Below are 25619 nucleotides of genomic sequence, written 5' to 3'. Positions count from 1 at the left end.
GGGACAGGCATGGTTCAAGGATGCCAGCGCGCTGCGAGAATCAGAGAAGGAACAGAAAGATCGAGACACCTCCTAGCTCACATTCTGATAACGCACCACTGAAGGCCTTTTGGATCTAGTCCTTTGGTGACCCTGGAACTGTTATTGTCAAACCCTATCTTGTGACAGGAGTCAGGGAGTGAAGCCGGGCCTGGAATCTCCCGTTCCCTGTTCTGCTTGCTGATGGCCTATGTGTCCCTTCTTCCCTCCAGGGCTCGTGACAAACCCCTTGGGATCTGAGATAGTCCTAACAGAAAGGACTGCCTTCGCTGCCCCTGCTTAAACCTTCGGGTTTATAACTCCGACGGGCGTCTCAAGGACCCTCGTAGCTCCTCCCGCCCTAGGATGGCTCAGGGGCCCTAATCCAGGAGGTTACTGGAAGGGGGAGGCTTGCCCCGCCCACTTGTGGGCGTGCCCCCGAGGCCCCGCCTCGGATCCCACCCATTTCACCTGACTCGCCGCACGCTGCAGCGTTTGTTCCCGCATTGAGCGGCTGCTGCGGTCCTCGCTTCTGACTCTGCTCCTCCTGGGTCCTACCACTGCCATGCCTCGGGGAAGCCGCAGCACGGCTGCCAGGCCGGCCAGGTGTGAGGGGGACAGGGACCCCGTGGGAAGGGGTAAGGGAAGCGTGGGTCCTCTCCCAAAGGCGTCCGCAGAATGACCTTGGAAGCCGCTGCGCCATGTTGGCTTGGGGGAGGACTGGGGGCGCAGAAACACGAGTCTAAGACGAGGGTCGCTCTGGTCCCCGGAGCAGAGGGGCTTGTTCCCGGAGCACTAACCTTGCCTCCCTTTGCCTCCTGCAGCCGCCCAGCCCACCCTCCTGCTCACCCACCACCCTCAGCGCCCGCCCCGGCACCTGCCGCTTCGGGCCAGCCGGGTCTTATGGCTCAGATGGCATCCACCGCAGCTGGCGTAGCTGTGGGCTCAGCTGTAGGGCATGTCATGGGTAATGCCCTGACCAGCGCCTTCAGTGGGGGAAGCTCGGAGCCTGCCCAGCCTGCCGTCCAGCAGGTGAGCAAGAGGATTTAAGAGAAACGGAGGCAGGATTCGCTCAAGGAGACTTAAAGGAACCGCTTAAGCGTCCAGCAAGGGGTGACCCAGAGTTGCCCCAGGCCCAGGACTTTAACCAAAAGAGGGTCCTTAACCCTCGTGGTTGTTAAGCCTACTTTCCCCTAGCTGGAAAGCTCGCCCCAGCCCTCGTTTGCGGGCAAAATGTCTGACTGCCAGAGACTGACACCCACCAGTCCTTGAAAGACGGAGAAAACCCAAGCTCAGATGAGCGCAAAGACTAATCCAAGGACACCTAACCCTAGTGGAGCCGGGAGAGGTGCAGTGTTTCCCAAGCCCCTGTTCTCACCAAAGCCCGTCATGGCATCTGTTTCCTGGTGACCTGTGCCCCACTGGGGTGCTTCCACTCCCCACGAGTCTTGAACCAAATCCAGATGCTAGTTAGCAGTGTGAGTCCTGAGTCATGAGATTCAATGTGACTGAGCCAGGAAGGTGCTGTATCATGGAGTAAGGCATACATACTCTGTGTACACATGTAGTGTGCAGCTTTTTCTAGACCCTTCCCTTCCCCTTCCTGCATTTGCCCATCATGTCCATTTTGAGGCAGAAAGAAAACTCTATCTGTTGAGTGACCTATGGAAGGCCGCTGGTTTACCCTGTGCCAGGGATGCCGCTCAGGCCGGACGGGGTCAGTCTCGCCCTGGGTCACTCAGCCTGCCTTGAACCATTCTTGGGGGACCAGGGCTAGGGATGTGGGGAGAGGCAGTAAGCCTCTAGCGTTGGTACTTAATTTTGGGTACCAACCTCGGGCTGACAGTGTTGACTCTTATACTCTCCCCGCCCCCCCAGGCCCCTGCCCGTCCTGCCTCTCACCCCCTACAGATGGGGCCCTGCTCCTATGAGATCAAACAGTTCCTGGATTGCTCAACCACTCAGAGTGACCTAACCCTGTGTGAGGGCTTCAGCGAGGCCCTGAAGCAATGCAAATACAATCACGGTGAGCGGTCGGGGTGATGCAGGTGGGGTTGGGAGGGACAGACCTCTGGGACCCTGCTGATCATCACCACTTGGTGCTGTGGTTCCTTCCACAGGTCTGAGCTCTCTGCCCTGAGGAGCCCATGGGCCTGCTCTGACCGTAACCCCTCACCGACAGCTTGACCAAGATGAGATTGTACCTGGGACTGGGAGTAAGGAGGGTAATTCTCACCCCACAGATGAACAAGAGACATAAGTGTTCAATTAAAGCATTTACTTTAGACCACAGCCTGCTGTGTCCCAACTGACTGCCTTGTCTGCTGGGAGGTGGGATCAGGGGAGATAAGTGAATGGAGGCATAGTGTGCTGTCTCTCTCTCTCTCTCTCTCTCTCTCTCTCTCTCTCTCTCTCTCTCTCTCTCTCTCTCCCCCCCTCTCTCCCTCTCTCCCTCTCTCCCTCTCTCCCTCTCCCTCCCTCTCTCTCCCTCCCTCCCTCTCTCTCCCCCTCCCCCTCCCCCTTCCTCCCTCCCTCACCCCCCTCTTCCCCCCTCCCATCTCCCTCCCTTTCCCTCCCCTCCCTCTCTCTCTCTCTCTCTTTCTCCCTCCCTCCCTCTCTCCCCCTCTCCCTCTCCCTCCCTTTCCCTCTCCTTCTCTCTCTCTCTCTCTCTCTCTCTCTCTCTCTCTCTCTCTCTCTCTCTGTGTGTGTGTGTGTGTGTGTGTGTGTGTGTGTAGGGAGAGAGAATATTTCCTGCTGTGTAACCCTGGGCTGTCCTTGAACCTCTAGGGTGGGGTGGGAGGAACCCTGTTATAATCTAAATTGTAAATAGCCAAGGACAGATTCCTCTAGGGATCTCTTGAAGTGGGGGGAGAGGTCTTAGTCCCTGGGACCTGAAACCTCAAGAGGAGCCTACTGTCTGCCCCACACAGACCATCAGCCCCGCTCACTCTTCCTGTTTTTGTCCTTGGATCTTTTTCTCTGCACTCAAATGGGGGGGGGGGGGAGTGGAGGGGCTCTCACATCCTGTCTGTGACCTTTCCCTTCTTGCTGATGCAACTTCTTAGTAATGCCAGATTCTGAAAGAGGAGTCCCGCTGGACTGCGGTCTGTGTGCAGTTGATCATAATGCCGAGGTCAGGGCCAGTCCCCTTGGATCCAAGTCCAGCTGGGCCACTTGGCTGTGGCGCGCCAGGTCATAGGACCTGCTGGGACGGAAGCAGGCCCTTCAGACCCCAGCACAGATGGCTTCATCACACACTGTTGCTGCTTTCACAGGCAGCAGCTGTGCATTGAGCACCTACGTTGTGCCAGGCTGGAGAAGTGTGTACCAGCTTCTTAAACTCGTAGCATGTCTGCCTTTAGGATCCTTATACTCCAGCAGTATAGTGGGACTTCTCTCTAGGTACGGTGTGTACTGTCCTGGGTGTGTAGGTGTGTGAAAGCTGTACCCCTCAGCACACGTGTCTCTCAAGAAGGGCTTCCCCCATTTTGGATCTTCCTGAGTTTCCATAACTCTTCTGTACCTGGCTCAGGCTCCAGCTAGCGGTTTCTGGATGGTAGGGAGACCACCTTTCGAGACCTGGAAGGGGGGCCTTGTTCCCGGTGGCCGCGCCGAATGCCGGGGCGTCTTCTCTGACTATTGCTTGTAGCTGGAAAGCCGGAGAGGCAGCACAGCTCCTCTGGAAAGCCCAGGAGTCTCGTTGCTGGGAGCTGCATAGATGTGCCTCCACCCCACTTACCTTGATACGTACCTGCTAACTCTGGACAGTGGTCATCTAGGTTGTCCAGTAGGGACTCATAGTGGGCAGGAGTCCCATCTCTCCCTCCTGAAGAGTATAGAGACAGCAAATGACCCTAAACTGTCTTCGTAGTCCCCATCCTACATTTTATCCTGTGTCTGTTTCCTGGCCCAGGCTGGGGGTTAGGACAGGCATTGGATAGGGATGGTTGGGTATAGGACCCAGCCAAGGTTGAGGCTGAACAGGATCTCAGCTGGTCTGTGGCCTACTGTTCCTCCCTTATCGTCAACACAGCTGCAACAGAGAGTCTTGGGTCCTACTCACCAGTGATCTGTACCAGGACATAGGTCCCTTGCTCCTGTAGCAGGGAACAGGCCATGGAGGGGGCCTGGGCGATCCCTTCTTCCAGCCTCACCAGATGCCCGTCTTCAGCCAGAAGAGCAGTGGTTACTGGGCAGAAATGGGAATAAACTGGGCAGCCTGCACCCCGGCATGGGACCCTCAGCCCTTCCTCCCCAGGGCCCCCAGGTCTCCTCACCTTCTGGGGGGACCTGAACTTTCTGTTTCAGATGCATAATGAAGGTCACCAGGCTACACCAGGTGTTCACCAGCACCTGACAACCAGCTAAGAGAGGGGTGTAGTTGAGTAGGACATCACAGCCTCTCCCAACTAGGAGCATTTTCTCTCCCATGCCTAGAGATGGCACTAGGATTATGGGGCTAGTACTGTGCTTCAGGCCTAATACCCTAGGCAAATGCTGCTCAGACCACCACACTGGAGACCCTTCCATCCATCTCTTGCTCTATAGAGGATTCTGGACCACAGCTGAAGTCCTCCCAGACCTGCCCCTTGTCCTGGCCTTGCTTTGCCTCCCCATAAGAACAGCTTTCTCGAATTTCCATCCCCCCCTCCTAGCCTGTATCTCTCCCTCCTAGGTCTCTAGGGTAGAGGGACGAATAACACTCAGTATGGCCCCTGTGTTCTGGGACAGAGGACCCTGCTTACCTCCAAACATCACAGTGATAAACATGGCTGAAGAAGGAAGGAGACAGACAGATCATGGGTCTTTGAACCCCCTCCTCCTGATTCCTTCCACAGCTCCCACCTGGGAACTGTGCGCGCGTGAGGAATGCTGGGTAGGTGGGCGTGGCCCCTGGCTCGGGTCTGGCCCCTGCTCACCCACTCGCTCAGCTAGTTCAAGACCACTGGCCTCCTTTTTCTTGTGCTGCTTTCTGGGTGTCCGCAGCTCCTTCAGCTCCCGATGGTCTCCATGGCAGTGGGAGCTGCCAAGACATCTAGGCAGGAAATGCTTTATCCCCAGTATCCTAGTAACTGGACCTACTAGGGCGGGCCTGCAGGGGGAGCTCTGGTCGGGCCCATATCGGAGGCTCCAGACGGAGGTCCCTAGGATGCCGGGGATTCTGTTTCAGAGACCAGGTCTCCTACCAGGGGAAGAGAGTGTGCAGGATGCAGGGATGTGAGCACCCTCCCGCACGAATCTCTGCAGGCCCCACTAACCCAATGACCTCTTCCTGTGTGGCTTTCTTTCCCTCTCTCCCAGCCTGCCAATTATTTTCTTCCGTTCCTGTTTCCTCTTGTCTTCTGTTAGGCATGTTTATGGAGGTATAATTTATGTTCCCCTTTGGAAGGCTTTCAAGTTAGAAAACACTACTTACACTTATTGATTCTGTGTGTGTTTTTGTATGCATGCATGTACCACAGTGAATATGTGTGGTGGTCGGAGGATAACTCGTTCTCTCCCTTCCACCTTGTGGGTCCCGGGCATTGAACCCAGGTTGTCAGGCTAGGTGACAAGCTTCTTTCCTTACTGAGCCATCTTGTTGGCACTGTTTTGACAAGTCTCTGATGGCCACAGCCAGGATACAGAATGTTTCCATCTCCCCTTTCCATAGGTGACTCTTTGGATTTGTGAGACTAAAAATAGTTCTTAACCTTTGGGCAGCGGTGGCGCACGCCTTTAATCCCAGCACCTGGCAGGCGGAGGCAGATAGATTTCTGAGTTCGAGGACAGCCTGCTCTACAGAGTGAGTTCTAAGGACAGTTGGGGGCTACACAGAGAAACCTTGTCTTGAAAAACCAGAGAGAGAGAGAGAAAGAGAGAGAGAGAGAGAGAAATAGTCCTTAGCCTCCATCCTCCTACTCCAAGTAACTAAAGCTGGATGACTACCGTTGGGGATTTCATGCATGTACGTTTAATGACAAGAACTAACCACAAAAGACTGCCACAGCCACAACTTTGCACAAAGGCCACCACACCCTTACACAGAAACACTCCTGCAAGGCCATCCCATCCACCCAGCAACTGTGTGTTTAGTCTTGGACACGGGCCACCCTTGTTATTGATCCTTGTAGCCAAGGATTAGTGTTTCCAAATACCTTATGTAATCCAGTTCACCTTTAGATACTTCCCCTTGCTTCAAGGCTCCCCGAATGGCTCCTAGTGTGCTACAGCATGGTATATCCCTCCTGCAGTGTTAGCTCCCCAAGTCTTCTTCATCTTTAGATGCTGTTGAGGTTCATGTCGTCAGCCCTAGCGCCTGCCATTCACAGCCGTTTCCTACGCATGTTTTCCATGGAGTCTCATAAGTGGGCTCAGAGTATACGGCCCATGGTCTCTTCACTCAGCATGATCCAGGCTGTGTGTGGGGGTCAGTGGTAGTTTCCCTCTTATTGCTGAAGTGTACTCTGTCGTCAGTGTGGCCAGGAGTTGACCCACTCGCTCACCTGCGGTTGCTTTGGAATTTGGGGAGATTTTTATGAATAAAGCCAGTAGAAACTTTTGTCTGCTTGTTCTTGTGGGGGCAGTTTTCATTTCTCTGGTCCAGTGAGGACCACCGGGAGAAATGCAAGTGAATTCAACTTTATATAGGCGTGCTCGCGTATTTTCCAGTGTGTACTCGGTTGGTGGAGTTTTGCTTTTGGCCCTGGGCCTCCTAGAGCTGTAGCAGGCCAGAAGCACCTGCTTGTGATTTCTCACTATTAGTTAGGGTCCCTGCTACCACCCCCCCCACCCCCCACCCCCCCACTTCTTCTGTATCCAGGGACACAAATGCTAAGTGCTCCACACTGAGCTCTAATCCCAGTTCTCTGAGCAGCTCTGGCTTTCTCTCCGCAGACCTTTGCCTGTCTCTCCTCCTCCTCCCTGGCTCTCTCCTGGGTTCTACATTCTCATACGCAGTGTTTGGTTTCGGTTTCCATCTCTGAGGTTATCCTTTCATTGATTTTGTTGTTGTTGTTTTCGAGACAGGGTTTCTCTGTGTAGCTCTGTGCCTATCTGGATCTCGCTCTGTAGACCTCTGTTGGCCTTGAACTCACAGAGATCCGCCTGCCTCTGCCTCCCGAGAGTGCTGGGATTAAAGGCGTGCGCCGCCGCCGCCGCCGCCGCCGCCGCCGCCGCCGCCGCCGCCGCCGCCGCCGCCGCCGCCGCCGCCACCACCACCACTGCCAGGCTTAATTGATTTTTTAAAAAATGATTCCTCATTCTTTCTTTTTTATTCTCTCACATGGCTCCCGTCTCTCTGCTTTGGCATGGTGTTCTCTCTCTGAGCCTCCACTCAGACGCTCCAAGCACAGTGTCAGAAGGGTCCCTGCATGGTCAGGCTGCTTGCTCTGCCTTCTGCGGGCACATTTCTCGATGGGTAACTCGGGAGAAATCTGGGTCCTCCATCTAGCTCACCACTGACCCATTTTCCCCCTAGACAAACACTTTTCTTTTGTATTAGCCTCACTATTTCCATTTGTAAAATACACATCAGGACTGAGCAGGCTTGTTGTGACTCTGTGGTTGCTGTGGCTTTCACAGTCCTTTTTTGTTGTTATTGTTATTTGAGACAGGGTTTTGTATGTAGCCCAGATGGTCTTGATTCATGATGTTACAGAATTAATCTGCCTTCCCAGTGAGAAATCACTCCACCACTTCCATAAATGATGGAAAAACTCTTTAATAATAGTGCACGGTTGGTTCCAGCTAATGCACAAAAGGGAACGAGCCTTGAACAGAAATCCCTCTCTATTTCTATAGTTTCATGGCTCCGAGTTACACTTTGAGCAATTAAACATCTTTAACAGAGACAGAAATCCTAAGGTTTGGTTGTTTGGATGAATGGGGAGATTTCCAATGTAAAATTATTGCCAGAGTTATCACGAGGCAGACCACAGCTGCATTTCCTGGGCAGCTGTTAGCCAGGATCATCCTGTCTGGCTGGCAGAATGATGCTCTTTCTGATAGAGGCACGGGGTTTAATTGGTGGTGTCAGCCAGGGTTGTCTCTCTAAACTGCCTGGCAGAGCCATGCTCTTTTAGCTAAATTTTAGCTTGATATATAACTTAGTATTTTTGAAGCAAGTTTATTGGTAAGTCCCTTAGGGAAAAAAAGTATAGACACCAGTTTATTTCTTTTCTCCTTCAGAGTTCTTGCTTTAGCCTGATAGGTGCTTGGATTAGAGGTGGGTGCCACTGTGCCCATCTTAAATGTTACAACATTTTAAAAGCCATCTCAGGCCTCAGAACAGTACTGTGGAAGCAAGCAGTATTTCCAGAGCTTACTTGCACATAGGCTCCTTTGTGAGGACTTATGTCCTACAGAACACAACCGGGATGCGTTACGTGTGAAGTCGGTGGCACCTAGAGACACACTCCGGAAGGAAGGACAGTGTAAGATGGGAGCCTTAAGCTCTGAGAGTTGCCTTTGCCTGTACTGTTGTTTTGGTCTCCTTTCCGGTCTCAGAGTCACGTGACCAACTGATTAAAGGCATGCACCACTGTGCGTACATACATACATACATACATACATACATACATATATATTCTACTTAAAGGAGAATTTCTACAGCAAACAAAATTAATCTAATGTGGTAGGAACCAGAACAACTGTTCCTTGGGAGGTTGTATGAATTTCTCATGCCAGTAGCAACTATCTGAGACAATCAACTTAGAGAGGAAAGGTTAGTTTTAGCTGATAGGTTTGGAGTTTCAGTGCACAGCACATTGCTTCTGGGCCTGTCAGGGTAAGGCAGCATGCCATGGAAGCATCATGGCAGAGCGTATGGGGTAGAGCAAGGTCATGGCAGGGCCGGGTAGCAAGAGAGATGAATCTCTGGCCCCTCTAGACCCTTTAAGGGCATAGTCTTCTTGATCGAAAGACGTCCCATTAGGCCTTTACCCTCAAACAGTGTCAAGCTGGGGACACCTGGGCCTTTGTGAGGACATTCTAGAGCAGTGGTCCTCAACCTTCCTGATGCTGAGACCCTTTAATACAGTTCCTCATGTTGTAGTGGCCCCCAACCATAAAATTATTTTCATTGCTGCTTCATCACTATAATTTTGCTACTGTTTTGGGTCATAATGTAAATATCTGTGTTTTCCGATGGTCTTGGGTGATCTCTGTGAAAGGGTTGCTTAACACTCCCAAAGGGGTTCTGACCCACAGGTTGAGAACCACTGTTCTAGTGGCTAGCCATTGTTGAGGACTTAGAAAAGAGTGTGAGGGGGCTCTCTGGGGAATTCTGACTTACGGGAACTGGATGTGAAGAACTTCTGCTCTCCCACCGGCTCTGCTCTCGGGACATTTGGAAGGCAGAGCCCGACACTGGCCCCAGACCCACACTTCCCTCTTCAATCAGTGGGCTGATTTGCATGCTCTGTTGTGGTCCAGAGGCTTCCCCGTCCCTGTAACCACAAGCACCCAGAGCACAGCCCAGCAGAACAACTCTAGGTCAGCCTTCTGCCTCTGGCCATGGCCTGCCCTGGTTGCCTGCCTCTCCTCCTGACTGGAGCCTTCTTGGCAGGTAAGACTCCTCTGGGAGTGAGGTGGGGGTTGGCCCTAGCTCAAGAAAACCCCAATGCAAAGAAGCAAATCAATAGGGTTAGTGGGGTGGATCCTAGGAGGGGCATAGAGGTGGAGTGGAGCCCAGACTCCAGGCAGCTCTGTCCAGGACCGGGGGGGGGGGGCACTTTCCTGTGTGCATCTTGCTTTCTCCATTTGTGGGTCTCCTGACACTCTGACCCTTTTAGAGTCTCTGAAGAGATGACTAGTCACCTTTGTTTCTCACAGGGGAAGCTAATATGGACAGTCCCCTTCTCCATAGATCCTTTAAGACCATCCTCTGTGGCCAGAAGCTTGAAACTAAGATGATGGTTATGCATCCTGGAAGGTTCCTGGGGGCAGTTAGCCTGTGGCCAGGGTTTAGAACAGCTGTTAGATTGAGGGGCAAGGGTCCACAGAGTAGGGGAGAGTAGGTACTAGAGGGGCATAGAAGGTTCCATTTCATGCTTGAATACTAGGCTCTGCTGCATATGGATTCTTGGAGACATGACAATAATGCTAATTTAGGGGTCACTTACCCCTCATTCATAGAGGAGAATAGAGCTGTAGAGAGTGCATACTAAGTCTCATGGAACCAGGCCCTCCATGCTCCATCCGGGGCCAGTCCTAGGGCACTGGGCTATGAAAATTATGGGAGTGAGAATCTTTTGGGGTGGGGGTATCTAACAAAATATTCATAGCAAGGCAGGAAGGGGCCCAGGCTAGCCCTCAGTGGGTCTGTATCTTTCAGTCTTCCAGCCAACCCTGACCCATCCTGACGCACTGCTGGTCTTCCCGGGCCAAGTGGCTCAACTTGGCTGCACAATCAATTCCCAGCATGCCACCATTGGGGACTTTGGCGTGTCCTGGTATCAGCAGCGCCCAGGCAGCGCTCCCCATCTTCTCTACTACTGCTCAGAAGAGGAGCACTATCGGCCTGATGACATTCCGGACAGGTTCTCAGCTGCCACGGATGTGGCCCACAATGTCTGTGTGCTCACCATCAGCCCTGTGCAGCCAGAGGACGATGCGGACTACTTTTGTTCCATTGCCTATAACTTCGATCCTTAGGGCTGGGGTATGGGGTGAACGTCGTCTGTTTGTCCCCTACTTCTGCCCCTGCCCTCCGACCTCTCATTTTCCTCTAAGTCTGGCTTCCCTTCCTCTGCAATATGAGTTAAGAACATTCAACACGCCAACCACAGTCACGATGACCACGAGATCCTGGGAGAAAAAAAGGGACAAATTAGAGGACATGGGAGTCGAGGTTCTGGTGATTGCTGTCAAAAGAGGAAACACCTGTGACCCTTAGGGAACAGGCCCAGCCTTGTCCCGATCCCCAGGGGTTTTAGCTTGGTGCCTGACCTCCCAGTGATCTCATGAACTGAAGGCAGAGAAAAAGGAACTAACCTTTACCACGTGTCCCCCCTCACCCCCTCATTCCCCACCCCGCCACCAGCTCTGCCTGGCTGATTGTGGTCCAACGCTCTCTTGTTCTTGGGTCCCCATGGAGTTCATACTGACGGCTTGGGGGAGGGGCAGCCCCTGCTTCTCCCCCTGAAGTCTCTGGACAAGTCTCCCCTGATCCTTGATGGTCAGCCGCAGGTGTTCTCTGAAGGGCCCTGAGGGCCAGGTTCTGAAAGCAGGTAACAGATCCTGTAGCGTCCCTCCCCCTCAGAGACAGTGTGTTCTACTCCTTTCCCACAGATGGGTAACCACACCTGAGTAGTCATGGGCAAAGGGGTGGTACAAATTAACTGCAGGGCAAATCTTGCTGTTAGAAGCCGAACTGGGTAGGACTAGAGCCTTCAAAAAGATTTCTGGGTCAGTGTGGTGGCACGTGGCTTTCATTCCAATACTCGTGTGGGTTCCTGTGACTTTAAGGCCAGCCTGGCCTACATAGGGAGTTCCAGACAGCCAAGGGTAGACCTGTGGTTAGACCTTGTCTTAAACCAAAATAAAATTCCTGGGCTGGAGGACATATCCAACCAACTTCTTTCCTGTTCCTGGGGTCTTAAGAAGTGCCTCCGGCTCCCCTCCTCCCACCCCCCTCCTCCCACCCCCCAAAGGTATGGGGTTATGGCGCACACCTTTAATCCTGGCACTGGGGAGGCAGTAGCAGTGGCAGGTGGATCTTTGGGAGTTCGAGGCCAGCCTGGTCTACAGAGAGTTCCAGGACAGTCAGGGCTACACAGAGAAACCCTGTCTGGAAAAACAAAGAAGTGCCTCATTTTTGGAGGTGAGCACCTAGATGCAGCCCTTGGGGGATCCCGAGTTCTAGGAGGGTCCAGTTTACAGTCTTGACTATCTTTGGGCTCTCCAACCTTTAATCTCCCTTCATCTCACTGCAGTTTTACGTGGGCAGCGTGCGCGCCCGCGCGGTGGTTGGGGGGACGACGGGACAAGGCAAGGGTTACCCTTGAAACGAAGAGCTTGATCCTAGCCTCAGGGAAGGTGCAGCAGTTATCTGAGGCTCTAGACTCGCCTCTCCCAACCTCACTGTTTTCTTGTGCACTCTGTGCAACACGGGCTCCACTCTACTCTCCCCACCGCCAGGACGCGGGGACACCCTGCCAACCAGCAGCCTGGCTCAGCAGGAGCAGAGATGCTGAGACCTCCGTGACGCCCAGAGTGGTCCCGGAAGTGCCCACGGGCTCGAGGGAGGATGGGAAGAGGGGCAGAGGGGCAGAGGGGAGGGAGGAGGGGGGAGTAAGGGAGGAGGAGGGAGAAGAAGGGGGAGGGAGGAGGAGGGAGGAGAGGGAAAAGGAGGGAGGAGGGGGAGCGGAAGGGCGGGTGCAGGGCAGCTGGGTGCAGTTTCACCCCAACCCAGATGCCCCACCCCTCACCCCATCCGGGTCCTGCGGACCCACCTGTCGCTCCGCTGGACCAGGGTGTGGATGCCCCAGTTGGCTTAAAGTCTTTGGGGAGCTGTGTTCCTCTCGCGATCCTGGTTTGCGGGTCTGTGTCCACTTGCGGGCCTCCAGCCAGGAAACCCTGACCACGCCGAACGTTTGTCCTGTGCCCAGGCCCTGGTGGGCTATGGATTCCCGAGAGAGCTGGGAAGTCTGGGGTTCCAAATCTTCGGATTTTTCAGTCAGGCAACATTGAACACATTGTTGGGGACAGATAAAGCACCTTTTCATCATCTCAACCCTCCTTACTTACTCTCCAGCAGTTTACCATCTCCAAACTCTCTCATTCAGTGTGGTACTGCTGGGCCTCACTTTCTCAATCAGTATTACTAAATGCTCGTTATGACCAGGGGTGTACGGTGTGTTTAACAACCAACTCAGAGCGTTTGCGCGGCACGGGGAGCTCTAAGCACTTGGGAGGTTGAGACTGGAGGATTGCCACTTGTCCTCAAAAGACAATTTTGGGCGGGCGTGTGGGGGTGCTGTCCCAGCAATAGGTAGGCAGAGGCAGGCAGATCTTTCTGAGTTCGAGGACATCGTGGTCTAAATAGCAAATTCCATGACAGCCAAAGCTACACTGTGAGACCCTATCTAAAATTCAAATAAATAAATTGATTAAAAATAAAAAAAGCAATCCTAGTCTTTTTTTAATGAGTAGACAGCGACACCTGGTGGGGAAGCCAACAAATTCAGACTTGTCTTAGGACGTGGGAAGAGGAAAAGGAATCCCTTATATCTCAGAGGGCGTTTCTCTCTTTAAATGTGTCCATCCTTTCTAGGGAAGCCTCAGCGCTTGGGGAGAGCCCACAGGTCTCCCTCTATGTTAGTGTGCAGTGACCTGGCTCCTGGGTTAGCGTAAGAAGCTATCTCCTGGAGCAATATTGTCCTCGGCGACTCCCAGGCCGAGAGTTTCCACAGGGAGCCTCAATCTGAAGCAGTCACTGCAGCATTTCCCAGTGGACATAACCAGAGACATTTGTCCCATTTGTTCATGGTCTACTTCTAGGGTCTTGGACGTTGGCCCCATACTTCAGAACCTTTCTTTGGAAGGAAGTTTCCCTCCAAGTTCACACAGAACCCTGGCTTTCCATATCTCAGCCTTTCATATCCCAACCTACCATAAGAAACCTGGGGACCCCGTAAAAGCAAAACTATTACTCTGAGCCCTTGGGTACCCGAATTTCTTTTGGGGGCACCAACAGATTGCTGACTCCCAAACCTTCTCCCTCCCTTTGAAGGTGTTCATAGAGAAGGCTCCTTCCTAGCCTGGGACTCTGTTTCCCGGATCCCTAAAGTCAGATCTGGGAGAAAGTTAGTTGTTGTTGCTTCCCCAGCACAGCTCCACGGAACCCCCAGGCACCCCCACACTACAAGCTGCTCTGACATACCTGCTCCAGGCACCCCACCTGTCAGCCGCAAAAGGCCACTCTGTGGACCCACCTTCCGGCAATAACCAGTTAGTCCTGCGGATCAGCTCTTTGCTCCCATCAGCCTGCGTGACATCATCAGCTCGACAGAACCATGTTCTCTCAGTAAAGGCCTGGATCTCAGCTTTGAGGAGAATCCCCCCAAGGGGCTTAGTCTTTCTTCACCTGGCAATCTGTCCTCATCATAGTAACTTCTTTTTCAGTTGACCACTGGTGAGCTTCTTAGAATCTCTTTTATGCTTTTTTATACGTGGAAAGCCTTTTTATATTTTCCATGAGTTAATAATTCTTAAGAGTTTCCATTTAAATTGCTGATGGGATTTGTTTCCTGACTGGACACTGGTTAACATAACAGGGCTTCAAAGAGGCCTAGAATAAAAGGGGGTGGGGGTTGGGAACCACGCCACACTGCTGCTGTGACTGAGCTAAAACCCAAACTAAAATGAAAATACCTTCTTCCAGAAATGAGGGGGAGATGGGGAATGGGGGGTGCCATCAAGGACGTGTGTATGGCACTGAGCTATGACCCTTTGTAGCCAGATGGGACTTAAATAAGAGAATGGAGGAAAGCAGGGAGAGAATACACATTCATGCGTATGCCCCTGGTACAAGTAGACATCATTTATTGTTAGCTAAACAGGGATTGTTGCATTAAAGCTCCCCCCCCCCCCATCTCTCTCTGTTTTATGAGACGGAGTTTTGTTGTGTAGCTTTGGCTGTCCTGAAACTCATGCTCTAGACCAGGCTGACTTCAAACTCACAGAGATCTGCCTGCCTTTGCCTCCCTAGTTGGCCTTCAAAGCATGTGCCACCATCGCCTGGCTCCCACTGCTCTTTATCAAAGATGAAGGAAACTGCCCTCTTGTGGGAATGGAGTGTACTGCAACGCTTTGCACCTGGCTTTCTGGGGGCTTTGGGATTTGCCTTTCCTACTCCATTCCATTTTCTCTGGGTTCTAATAAAAGGAGGCTCCAGGAACTGGGTCTTACGGAACACAATCAGGCAGATGTCGCAAGTGTTGCTGTCAAATACCCTAATGCTGGACAGCCCAATGTAAGTGAGAGATAAAACTTAATGATAGCTATCAGCTCGTGTAAACTCAGGAGCTCAGGCATATTGACTGCGCTCTCTCTCTCTCTCTCTCTCTCTCTCTCTCTCTCTCTCTCTCTCTCTCTCTCTCTCTCTGTCTCCCTCTCTGTCTCTGTCTCTGTGTGTGTGTGTGGGGGGGCACTTTCTCCTCTCTTGAAGAAGTGAAGCAGAGGATTAGGGAGATTCAGTCAGGATAGCTGTGTCACAGAAGGCTATCCAGGGATGTACGGAAGAAATCAAAGATTTCTGGTGGCCATTTAGAATCCAACAAAAAACACGTTTGTACATGCTTCGGAGGTGGCTCTAGAAAAACTTGCTGGGCCAACCGCATGCTCAAGAATTGCATAGACTGTGTAGGCTGTTCAGGCTGCATGCTCAGGCTGCATACTCAGATTGCATAGGCTGCTCAGACTGCATGCTCAGGCTGCATACTCAGACTGCATAGGCTGCTCAGACTGCATGCTGAGGCTGCATAGGCTGCTCAGACTGCATGCTGAGGCTGCATAGGCTGCTCAGACTGCATGCTGAGGCTGCATGCATGTGCTACTCAGGCTGCATGCTCAGGCTGCATGCTTAGGCTGCATACTCAGACTGCATAGGCTGCTCAGGCTGCATGCTCAGGCTGCATAGGCTGCTCAGGCTGCATGCATGTGCTGCTCAGACTGCATGCTCAGGCTGCATAGGCTGCTCAGACTGCATGCATGTGCTGCTCAGACTTCATGCTCAAGGTTGCTCAGGCTGCAAAACAAAGAGTGAAGCTGGAAGCTCAGCTCTCTACCTTTTCAGATAAAAAAAAGGAAGAAACCATCATGGCAGCCTGCCATCTTTCCACTCCCCTCATGGTGTCGCATAGAGGAAAGTTTCTGATTTCGGGTGGATCCCCATGCAGATGAATGCAGACTCTCATCCTCGCAGGCCACAAAGTTGTCCTCTTCAAACACGATCACCATCCCTCATATGTTCTAGGATTTTCATAATCTCGCAGAAGATGACAAGGTGGTGAAAGTGTGAGCCTTAGTGATCAAACCAGCATTTTGGATAAAACTACTTTTGGGAACACTAAGGAAGTTGGGTACTGTGGACTGATCACCCAGCTTATTTAAATGGACCGCTGAGTCCAAGATCACAACCTTCTGACTGACCACAAAGTCAATTATTCTCTCAGATATTGGGTCACAAATCCTGGCAATCTAACCCAACGACCACTAGATAGCTAAGTTGTCGGACATCTGCAAGTGGATTGGCCCCAACAATTAGATCTATAGATTGCTTTTGGTAGGTAGCCATTTTCACAATATTAATCCGAAGGATCTATGAGCAAGTGAGGCATTTCCACCTTCTGGTATCTTTTTCAGTTTCTTTCTTCAGACTTTAACATTTGTGTGTGTGTATATCGTGTGTGGGGGTGGGGCAGGGTTGAGACCGGGTTTCTCTGTGTAGCCTTGGCTGTCCTGGAACTCGCTCTGTAGACCAGGCTGGCCTTGAACTCAGAGATCCGCCTGCCTCTACCTCCTGAATACTGGACTTAAAGGCTCTTAACATTTTCATTGTACAGTCTTTTTCATTTCCTTGGTTAGATTATTCCAAAATATTTTTGAGCCTATTGTGAAGGGCATCATTTCCCTGATTCCTCTCTTGGTATGTTTGTTACTGATATATCCTTATGACTCTTTGAATTTCCTCAGTGTTTTAAAAAAGCTCTTCTTATTCATTTCTTTTCTTCTCTTCTCTCTCTCTCTCTCTCTCTCTCTCTCTCTCTCTCTCTCTCTCGTTTTTTCGAGACAGGGTTTCTCTGTGTAGCTTTGTGCCTTTCCTGGATCTTGCTCTGTAGACCAGGCTGACCTCGAACTCATGAAGATCCACTTGGCTCTGCCTCATGAGGGCTGGGATTAAAGGCATACACCACCACCACCCAGCTCTTATTCATTTCTAATTTTATTAATTTAGGTCTTCCCTCTCTTTCTTTTGGTTAATTTGGCTAAAGGTTTGTTGAGCCTTTCAAAGAAGCAACTTTTTGTTTCATTGATTGATAGTTTTTTATTTTATTCCTTTATTTATTTATTTATTTAGCTTCTATATTTTTAAATTTCGGGCCTGATTTTGATGACCTCTTTCCATTTACTATTTTGGAGTAGTGCTTATTCTTGTATTCCAAGGCCTTTGTGTGCACTATTAAGTTGTTAATTTGAGATCTCAAAATATTTTTTAAGTAGGCACCAAGTGCTGCAAACTCATGTATTGTTTCGTTTCCACGAGTTTGTGTACTTTCTATAGTTTCTATTGCTATTGCTATCCAGCTTTGTTCCAGGCATCAGACAGAATGCAAGATGTGATTTCAGTTTTCCTGTATTTGTTGTGATTTGACTTGTGTCCAAATATATCTATTTTGAAGAAAGTTTCATGGGCTTCTGAGAAGAATATGTATTCTTTAGTGTTTAGTGGGATGCTTTGTAGACATACTAGGTCCATTCAATTTACTATGTTATTTAATTCCAGGGTTTCTCCGTTTAGTTTTGGTCCAGGTGACCTGTTTATGGAGAGTAGAGTATTGCAATCACCCACTATCACTGTAATAGTGTTAATCTGTGGTTTTAGATCTAATAGAATTTCTTTTATAAAATTGGATGCCGCTTGTTTGCTCCATACATGTTTAGAATTGTAATCTCCACTTGGTGGATCATTCAATGAGTTTGATGTGAACCTGTTTAACTCTCCTGACAAGTTTTGGGTTGAAGTCTATTTTGTCTGATATTAGAATACCTATGCCTGTTTCTTGGTTCCTGTGGTGGTTTGAATGAGAATGGCCTGCTAAACGCATGTATTTGAATGCTTAGTCTGCAATCAGTGGAACTGTTTGGAAAGGATTAGGAGATGTGGCCTCATTGGTGGAGGTGTGTCACTGGGGGGTGAGCTCTGTCTCTGCCTTGTGATTGTCTCAGCATGCAAGCTGTCATCTATTGCTCCAGTGCCATGCTTACCTGTCTGCTGCCATGCTCCCTGCTATGGTGATCATGAACTTTACTTCCTTCTGGAACTGTGAACTACAAATTAAGTGCTTTATGTTATAAGTTGCCTTAGTCATGGTGTTTTGTTATGACAAAAGAAAATAAGACAGTTATATTTGGTTAGAATACCTTTTCTCACTTTTTTGCCATAAGGTAAATCTATCTTTGATGGTAAAGTGTGTTTCTTGGAGGCAGCAAAAAGATGAGTCCTGTTTGTTTGTTTGTTTGTTTGTTTGTTTGTTTGAGACAGGGTTTCTTTGTGTAGCTCTGAGTATCTTGGAACTAGTTCTGTAGATCAGACTGGCCTTGACTCACAGAGATCCACCTGCCTCTGCCTCCTGAGTGCTGAGCTTAAAGGCATGCACCTCCACCACCTGGCTAGGATCTTATTTTCTAATCTTCTAATTAATATATATATTAATATATATTAGTTGATATTATTAGGGAATAGTTGATATTAAGAGCTAATATTGATCAGTGTGTATTAAGTCTTGTCTATTTTGTTCTTGTTTGTGGTGTTTTCTAAGATGTCTTTTGACAGAACCCCTCCCGCATAGATAAGATCCCTGAGCCTTGAGGGGAGGGTTTTGATGAAGACTTCCCATTTAGGAGTATTCCTAAATCTGTGTTCCAAAGTCTCTCACTCTTTGAACATTTTCCATTTGTGGGTCTCTATGCTAGTTCCATTTACTGCTGGGAGAAGCTTCTCTGACGATGGCAGAGTGAGGCACTGATCTATGGGGACAGCATAATGCCATTACGAGTCAATGTATTGCTGTGTCCTTTTAGCAGAACAATAGTATCTGGTTTTCCCCTGGGTCCATGGCCAATCTACTCTCAGCGTATCAGCTCCCAAGCAGTGTCAGGCATAGGCTCCATGTCATGGCCTTAAAGCCAATCAGGAAGTGGTTGGTGACCCCCATAACATTAGTGCCTCTATTGCAGCAATATATCTTGCAGGCAGGTCAGGTCACTGTGTAGACTGCAGGATTTGTAGCTAGGTTGATGATTACCTTTCTCCCCCAGTAATATGGAGAGTACCTTTCAGGACCATGAAAACTAGTCAGTAGTGGTGAAGGCTCTAGTTAGGCACCCGCTTGACGTCTCTGTGTTCCATGAGTCATGTAGGCATTGTCTTCACCAATAGGGCCTTACCATTGGTTTGTGTGGAGAGTTATCAATAGCCTTGGCAATAGCCTGAGACATTTGGGGTTCCCATGGGGCCCCTTTGGCCAACAACTCAACTAGAATAACTCATTCCTAGCACAGCAGGTTTTACTTGTTGGCATTAAGATGTCTAGTTGGAGCATTGTTTATTATTTGGTGACTCCAGTTAGATGTCTTTCATATATGTATGTATTTTAGGAAGCTTCTGCAGTAGCAGGTTCCCATGTTTTTAGTTGAAATAGAATTATATTACTTCATTCCAGCCCCTCCCAGGGAGCCTGCCTCAAACCAACCCCTCTTAGTCCTTACACTCTCAAGTTGATAGCCTCTTTTTCTTTTATTACGAATGTTACAGACACACAGACACACACAGACACACAGACACACACACACACACACGCATGTGTATGAACAATATACATACACATATACAAATATATATTCATATACAACTTGCATATATAACCAAATAAAAAAATATAAATATACAACTTGCCGAGTCTGTTTTGTTTTCTCTGTGTGTATGGTTTCAGGGCTGACTACTTTGCACTGAACAACCAGCAAGGGGGCTCATCCCTGGGAGAGGCTAATTTTCCTTCTCTGAGCACTCATTAGCTCTTTGTGTAGAGGTGGGGTGCTGTGAAAAATTCCCTTTTCCACATCAACATGTCCATTGATAGTGCCATTATTCCAGTCTTGTTTATGCATCCATTTCTAGGAGAGACCTTTTTCTTTCTGTGGTGATATTTTGTTTGTACTCTAACAGAGAAACAAAGGAACAAGCTACTAGATTTAACATAGAAGCCAGGCAGTGGTGGCACACACCTTTAATCCCAGCACTTGGGAGGCAGAGATCCATCTGGATCTCTGTGAGTTCAAAGCCATCCTGGACTACGTGAGATTAATCCATTCTAAAAGAAACAGAGCCAGGCAGTGGTGGCACACACCTTTAATCCCAACACTTGGGATCTCAGCTCCCAGCATTTGGGAAGCACACACACACCTTTAATCCCAGGACTAGGAAGTGATATGGCTGGGTGGAGAAAGGTGTACAAGGCGGAAGGAGACAGGAACTCAGTCAATTTCCGCTGAGGACTCAGAGGCTTCTTGGAGACAGGATCTTCCCCTTTCAGCTGAGAAGTTGGCTAGGTGAGATGTGGCCGTGGCCTGTTCCTTTGTTTCCTCTGATCTTTCAGCATTTACCCCAATGTCTGGCTCTGGGTTTTTATTATAAGACTAATTAGGATCTCTCTCTCTCTCTCTCTCTCTCTCTCTCTCTCTCTCTCTCTCTCTCTCTCTCTCTCGTCCTGGAATTTTTTTTATTGAGAATATCATACATGCATGTCACATATTTTCATCAAATCCAACTCCCAAACCCTTCATCCAATTCATCACCTATACCACCAGCACTAAAAATTCCCAATTTAATATCTAATCTGTGATTAAAAAAATAGATTTTTTTTTTTGCTTCCAGTATGATCCATTTCATGGGTACTCCTGAAAATTTAAAAACATTGTTTACTGGAGCTTAGCCAGAAAAAAGAAAGAAAGAAAGGAAGAAAGAAAGAAAGAAAGAAAGAAAGAAAGAAAGAAAGAAAGAAGAAAGAAAGAAAGAAAGGAAGAAAGAAAGAAAAAGAAAAAAAAAAGACATTTTGGGAAAATGATGCATCCAAGAAATCCAGAGGTCAGGAAGGAAAAGGCCTTTCCAGTGACCGGAACTTTTTACTCGGTGCTGTGGTAGATGAGATGGCAAGTCATCCAGACACTGCAGAGACCAAGTCAGGAATCTATCTTCATTGAAGGTGTCAGGTAGTGTCCTACCAAAGAAAGCCATAGTGAAGCTTCCTGTGGCCAGAGAGCCCAGGTATCCCAGAACACAAGAGAAAAGAGTGATTGAGACTTTGTTTCTCAGAATGATGATGTGACCAGATGTACATCTGTGTCAACAAAAGAAGGAGCTGTTCTAACATTACAGAGAAGGTAAGTTGGACCACCACACAGATGGGAAGGATGAATTTAGTAGGGTCTCCTGACACTTGTGCATCCCTCATCTTTCTTCTGGAACTGGTGAGCTTGAAAGCCAGAAGCACAGAGATGGTTTGGCCAACACATTGGAAAGAACCACAGAAAACAGAATTTCAAAAGAAGTATCCTATAAGACACAGGTGACCATGTTGTGATATCCAATATAAAGGAGGAAGAGGAGGAGGAGAGAAAGCAGAATGTGAGGGAGAAGAGCAGGATGTAGTTGAGAGTTGTATAATTGGCCTTCATGGGTGGAGTGTCTTTGTGCTTCAACACCCCAAAAACAAGTCCTGTTGCTGAAGAGAAGGACAGGGTCATGCAGGTTAGACCCACCCCAAATTATTGTCATAAACCAGAAAAGTCACGGAACTGGAAGGCAGCGGTTTTGATCTAAGTTGGCATACTGGTCCTCTGGATGTTCACACAATCATTTATATCTGATACAGAGAACAAAACAATTATGAGAACTTAGCAGGTGTCTATTTTAACAGAAAACTGAACAGACGATGTATTGGGAAGATGATAAGACTATTTGCCTTCTTACAGCAATATATAACTATCAAATTGTGCTGCAATGTTGTTTGTCTTTCATAGATTTTCTCATACACTATATCCTGATTACAATTTCCCCTCCCTCTGCTCCTCCCACTTTGTCCCCACCTCCCTGCCCATCCGAATCCACTCCCTTTCTGGAGGAGAGACTGTTTCACTGCAGACTTCCTGGTGTTCTGGCTCTTACAATCTTTTTTTTCCTTAAAAAAAAAAAAAAAAAAAAAAAAAAAAAGCTACTGGTCTTTCTTTTTTTGTTTTATTAAAGATTTACTTATTTATTATGTATATAGTGTTCTGCTTGCATGTATACCTGCATGCCAGAAGAGGGCACCAGATCTCATTATAGATCGCTGTGAGCCACCATGTGGTAGCTAGGAATTGAACTCAGGACCTCTGGAAGAACAGCCAGTGCTCTTAAACTCTGAGCTATTTTTCCAGCCCCCTTTTAAAATCCTAATCTTTCTTTCTTTCTTTCTTTTTTTTAAAGATTTATTTATTTATTATTTATTATTTATTATTTATTATGTATGCAGTGTTCTGGCATGTTTGCCTACATGCCAGAAGAGGGCATCAAATCTCAACCTAGATGGTTGTGAGCCACCATATGGTTGCTGGGAATTGAACTCAGGACCTCTGGAACAGCAGCCGGTGCTCTTAACCTCTGAGCCATCTCTCCAGCCCATAAAATCTTAATATTTCTAGTTACTACCATGTATATAGGAATCCTTGCTATTTGGGTAGTCCTGCTATTACAGTCTCTGGCTGATGTCTACTGGCCTTGACTAAACAAGTATTCTGTTATTATACATATTAGATACATTTGTACATCATGTGATGACTAATCTTGGTTGTCAGCTTGATCACATCTGGAATCAAACCCAAGAAGCTGGGCACTCCTGTGAGGAATTGTTCTTGATTAGATCATTTGGAAGAGCTACCCTAAATCTGGATCTTTTGTGGTATGAAGACTGGTCCTAAATCCAGGTTACAACTTTTGGTGGCAGCCTACTAAAAGGACATGGAAGAAGAAAGCTTTGCTTTTTGCCTGCTTGCCCTCACTATCCCTGGCCAGTTCATCTATCCTGTTGCAGAGGCATTCCTCCACTGGTATTAGAACCTACTTCTTTAGGATCCCAACATACACTGAAGATCAGCTGAGATATCCAGTCTGGTGGACTAAGCGACTATTGGGTTCTTGGCACTTCCGTTGGGAGAAAACCATTGTTGGACTAGCCAGGACACAGCCTGTAAGTCACTCTAATACATGCCCCTTTAATATGTGTATAGATATTTGTTCTATAAATTCTGTTCCTCTCGAGAACCCTGACTCATAAGATGAGTCTGTTTATGGTCCTTCGCACTATTCCCTAATTTTAAAAAGAGGTTGGGGGCTGTTATTTTTGTAGGCCTATGATTGAGGCAAAGACTTTACACTTTGCTTTTAGGCTAGTTAGTTTTTGCAGCTGGATGCACACTGGAGCTATCTTGGAGACCCCATCTCTCTAGGTAGCCAAGGATGACCTTGAATTTCTGATCCTGCTGCGTCCACCTCTGCAGTGCTGGGGCTGTACATGTGTGCCAACAGTTTACGTTTCTGTGGTACTGGGGATTGAAGCCAGGGCTTGGTGTACGCTAAGCAAGCACTCTGTCGGTTGAACTATAGCCTAGTCCCACTTTCCTAGTACGTGTCTGGGCCGTGCTGAACTAAAGGGGACAATGGAATTCTGCCCAGGATTCTGAAATAACAGGTTTCTGCCAGCTTTAAAAAGACCTTCCTCACCGCGTCATAGACTCAGATTGTTTGATTATTGTGAGAACCAAGGGGGTTAATATATAAAAACGCATAGAAAGGGGTCTGGCACCCAACAATAGCTATGTCTTAGACATTCTTAGAGTCATTATGATTACTGGTAAGGATTTACTAAAATAAGTTTTTTCCCACTTTTATTAGTTCTCTGAGTTTCATACAATTTGTTTGGCTCCTATTCACTCCCTTCCCTAACTCTGCCCAGGTCTACCCTCCTTTCCTACCCAGTCACTTTGTGTCCTCTTCCCCGATTCACTCATCAAGGCTAAAATAACATTTAACAAAAAAATGTACCAAGAAAAATAGAACTGGGCATATCGCTTTGGGATATAGTTTGTGGTAGAGCCCTTGCTTAGCATGCACCAGGTCCGGGGGTTCCATTTCAGTACCTACCCACACAGAGCATGCACCAGGTCTGGGGTCCCATCCCGGTACCTACCCACACACAGCATGCACCAGGTCTGGGGTTCCATCCCAGTACTTACCCACTCACGCAAAGAAAGAAAAAATAATTTAAAATTGATTTACAAGGGCTAGAGAGATAGCTCAGTGGTTAAGAGCATTGGGTAGTCTTCTGGAGAACCCAGGTTACATTGCCAGCACTCATGGGGGTGGTTTACAACCATCTATAATTCCAGTTCTAGGGGATCTGAAGACCATCTCCTGGCCTCTGAGGACACCAGGCATGCCTGTGGTACATGGGACATACATGCAGGCAAGATACCCATACAGAGAAAACAAATAATTTAAAAAGTTGAATTGCACAAAACTGAGAAGCTCCTGTGATCAACCCTACCATCCAGAGCTGTGACCTCAATAAAGGGAAGAATTGCCTTGGCACACAGTTTAAGAAGTGCCAAAAAGAAAAGAAAACCTCGGAAATTAAGGTAGATACCATTTTGATACAACATTTTAATAAAAACTAATGAAAAAAATCTACTATGATCAAAATAGAAACACTGTTGTTTTTTTAAAGATAGGAGTGATGCTCCTGGTTTCAGTCTCTGCCCCAGAATCCTATATAGCTTGTAAAGACACCATTAATGACCCTCCTTCGGTTGTCCTATGTTAATCCCACCTGCGCCCATATTTACCTGAGGATGACCACGTGTGGCTAATGGAGAGACAGCATTGGGACTGACCTGGCAGCCAAAAAGGGTGAGTCGCCGTGTTGGTGTCTGTCTGTCTGTCTGTGTCTCTCTCCATCTCTCCTCTTTCTCTCCTCTCTCTCTCCCTCCTCCTCTTTTGTGCAAGCGCGCGTGCGTGTGTATGTGTGTGTGTGTGTGTGTGTGTGTGTGTGTGTGTGTGTGTGTGTGTGTGTGTGTGTGTGTGTGTTTAATCGGACCAAGACTAAAAGAAAGGCAAGAAGTCTATGCTTGGGAAGAATTAGGCTGCAGAGCCTACGGGGAACCACTAAGGCTGTTTCGTGGCTCTTCCCAGGGTGCCTTGCGAACCAGAGTAGAACTGGGTCCAGAACCGTTGCAGTGCTCTGGCTGCAGGTGCTTACCTGACTCAGAAATGCTGCCATGGACTCCCTGAAGAGCGACCATGGCTTCACCAGGGATTCGAGCACCGTGGACTTAAGTATCCACAGCACCATGGACACACTGGTGATGACTTCGTACTTCTTCTTGGTTCTGTTCTTCGGGATGTGGGTATGACGTGACCCCTGGGCGGGCGTATACCACCACTTCCTTCCCGCAGAGACCTGGCCTGCACCTAGCATCCTGGCGCTTCGGAGGGGATGGCCCTGCCCATCCTTTGCCTAGCCCCTCCCCACCCTTCCAACCAAATCTCAGCTACTTCGTCAACAAAACCATCCTGGACCATTATCCATTCCTATGTCCTATTACCCCCCACCCCCGAAATAATAGTCAAGTAATTAAAATATGCCTGCCTCTGCTGCCTAGAACCCCAAACCTGAATGGTAATTTGAAAGTCCTTGTTAGAGTCATGGTGATGACCGCAACTGACACAAATGCGCGGCTCTAACACTCTGAACTCTCAGCCGGGCGGGGGTAGCGCACGCCTTTAATCCCAGCACTCAGGAGGC

General features: G+C 48.7%; 4 protein-coding genes across 8 annotated transcripts in view; 3 read left to right on the top strand and 1 right to left on the bottom strand.

Moving 5' to 3' along the window:
* Window positions 1-466: 466 nt before the first annotated feature.
* Window positions 467-2310, top strand: Chchd10 (coiled-coil-helix-coiled-coil-helix domain containing 10). Its single transcript, XM_006997021.4, has 4 exons — window positions 467-624; window positions 843-1050; window positions 1897-2044; window positions 2139-2310. The coding sequence occupies exons 1-4, from the start codon at window positions 584-586 to the stop codon at window positions 2156-2158; spliced, it is 417 nt and encodes a 138-aa protein (XP_006997083.2). The 5' UTR covers window positions 467-583; the 3' UTR covers window positions 2159-2310.
* Window positions 2311-2697: 387 nt separating this feature from the next.
* C21H22orf15 (chromosome 21 C22orf15 homolog) lies at window positions 2698-5056 on the bottom strand. Of its 3 annotated transcripts, XM_042266261.2 has the most exons (5): window positions 4764-5054; window positions 4296-4382; window positions 4082-4207; window positions 3770-3844; window positions 2698-3697 (listed from the first exon to the last, which is right to left on the bottom strand). In XM_042266261.2, the coding sequence occupies exons 1-5, from the start codon at window positions 4786-4788 to the stop codon at window positions 3558-3560; spliced, it is 453 nt and encodes a 150-aa protein (XP_042122195.2). In that variant the 5' UTR covers window positions 4789-5054; the 3' UTR covers window positions 2698-3557. The 3 variants fall into 3 exon arrangements, with proteins under 3 accessions (XP_042122195.2, XP_076414739.1, XP_076414740.1); XM_076558624.1 differs by having other exon boundaries at window positions 4296-5056; XM_076558625.1 differs by having other exon boundaries at window positions 3558-3844; window positions 4764-4891.
* Window positions 5057-5150: 94 nt separating this feature from the next.
* Window positions 5151-11647, top strand: Vpreb3 (V-set pre-B cell surrogate light chain 3). 2 transcript variants are annotated; one of them, XM_076558626.1, is made up of 2 exons: window positions 5151-6421; window positions 10334-11101. In XM_076558626.1, exons 1-2 carry the CDS (start codon window positions 6283-6285, stop codon window positions 10651-10653), a joined length of 459 nt encoding a protein of 152 aa, XP_076414741.1. In that variant the 5' UTR covers window positions 5151-6282; the 3' UTR covers window positions 10654-11101. The 2 variants fall into 2 exon arrangements, with proteins under 2 accessions (XP_076414741.1, XP_006997081.2); XM_006997019.4 differs by lacking the exon at window positions 5151-6421 and adding an exon at window positions 8031-9565 and having other exon boundaries at window positions 10334-11647.
* A 13328-nt stretch (window positions 11648-24975) lies between these two features.
* Window positions 24976-25619, top strand: part of LOC102905148 (solute carrier family 5 member 4-like) — a 59325-nt gene continuing 58681 nt past the window's right edge. The window contains exon 1 of one of the 2 annotated variants that reach the window (XM_042266034.2): window positions 24976-25221. In XM_042266034.2, the coding sequence (XP_042121968.2) occupies window positions 25093-25221 (129 nt within the window). In that variant the 5' untranslated portion in view covers window positions 24976-25092. The remainder of the gene's footprint in view (window positions 25222-25619) is intronic. The other variant, XM_042266033.2, reaches the window with a different exon arrangement.

The sequence above is a fragment of the Peromyscus maniculatus genome, chromosome 21, assembly GCF_049852395.1.
Source record: "Peromyscus maniculatus bairdii isolate BWxNUB_F1_BW_parent chromosome 21, HU_Pman_BW_mat_3.1, whole genome shotgun sequence".
Taxonomy (NCBI): domain Eukaryota; kingdom Metazoa; phylum Chordata; class Mammalia; order Rodentia; family Cricetidae; genus Peromyscus; species Peromyscus maniculatus.
Note: the sequence above shows the minus strand (reverse complement) of the source record. Positions and strands in the feature narration are given on the sequence as shown.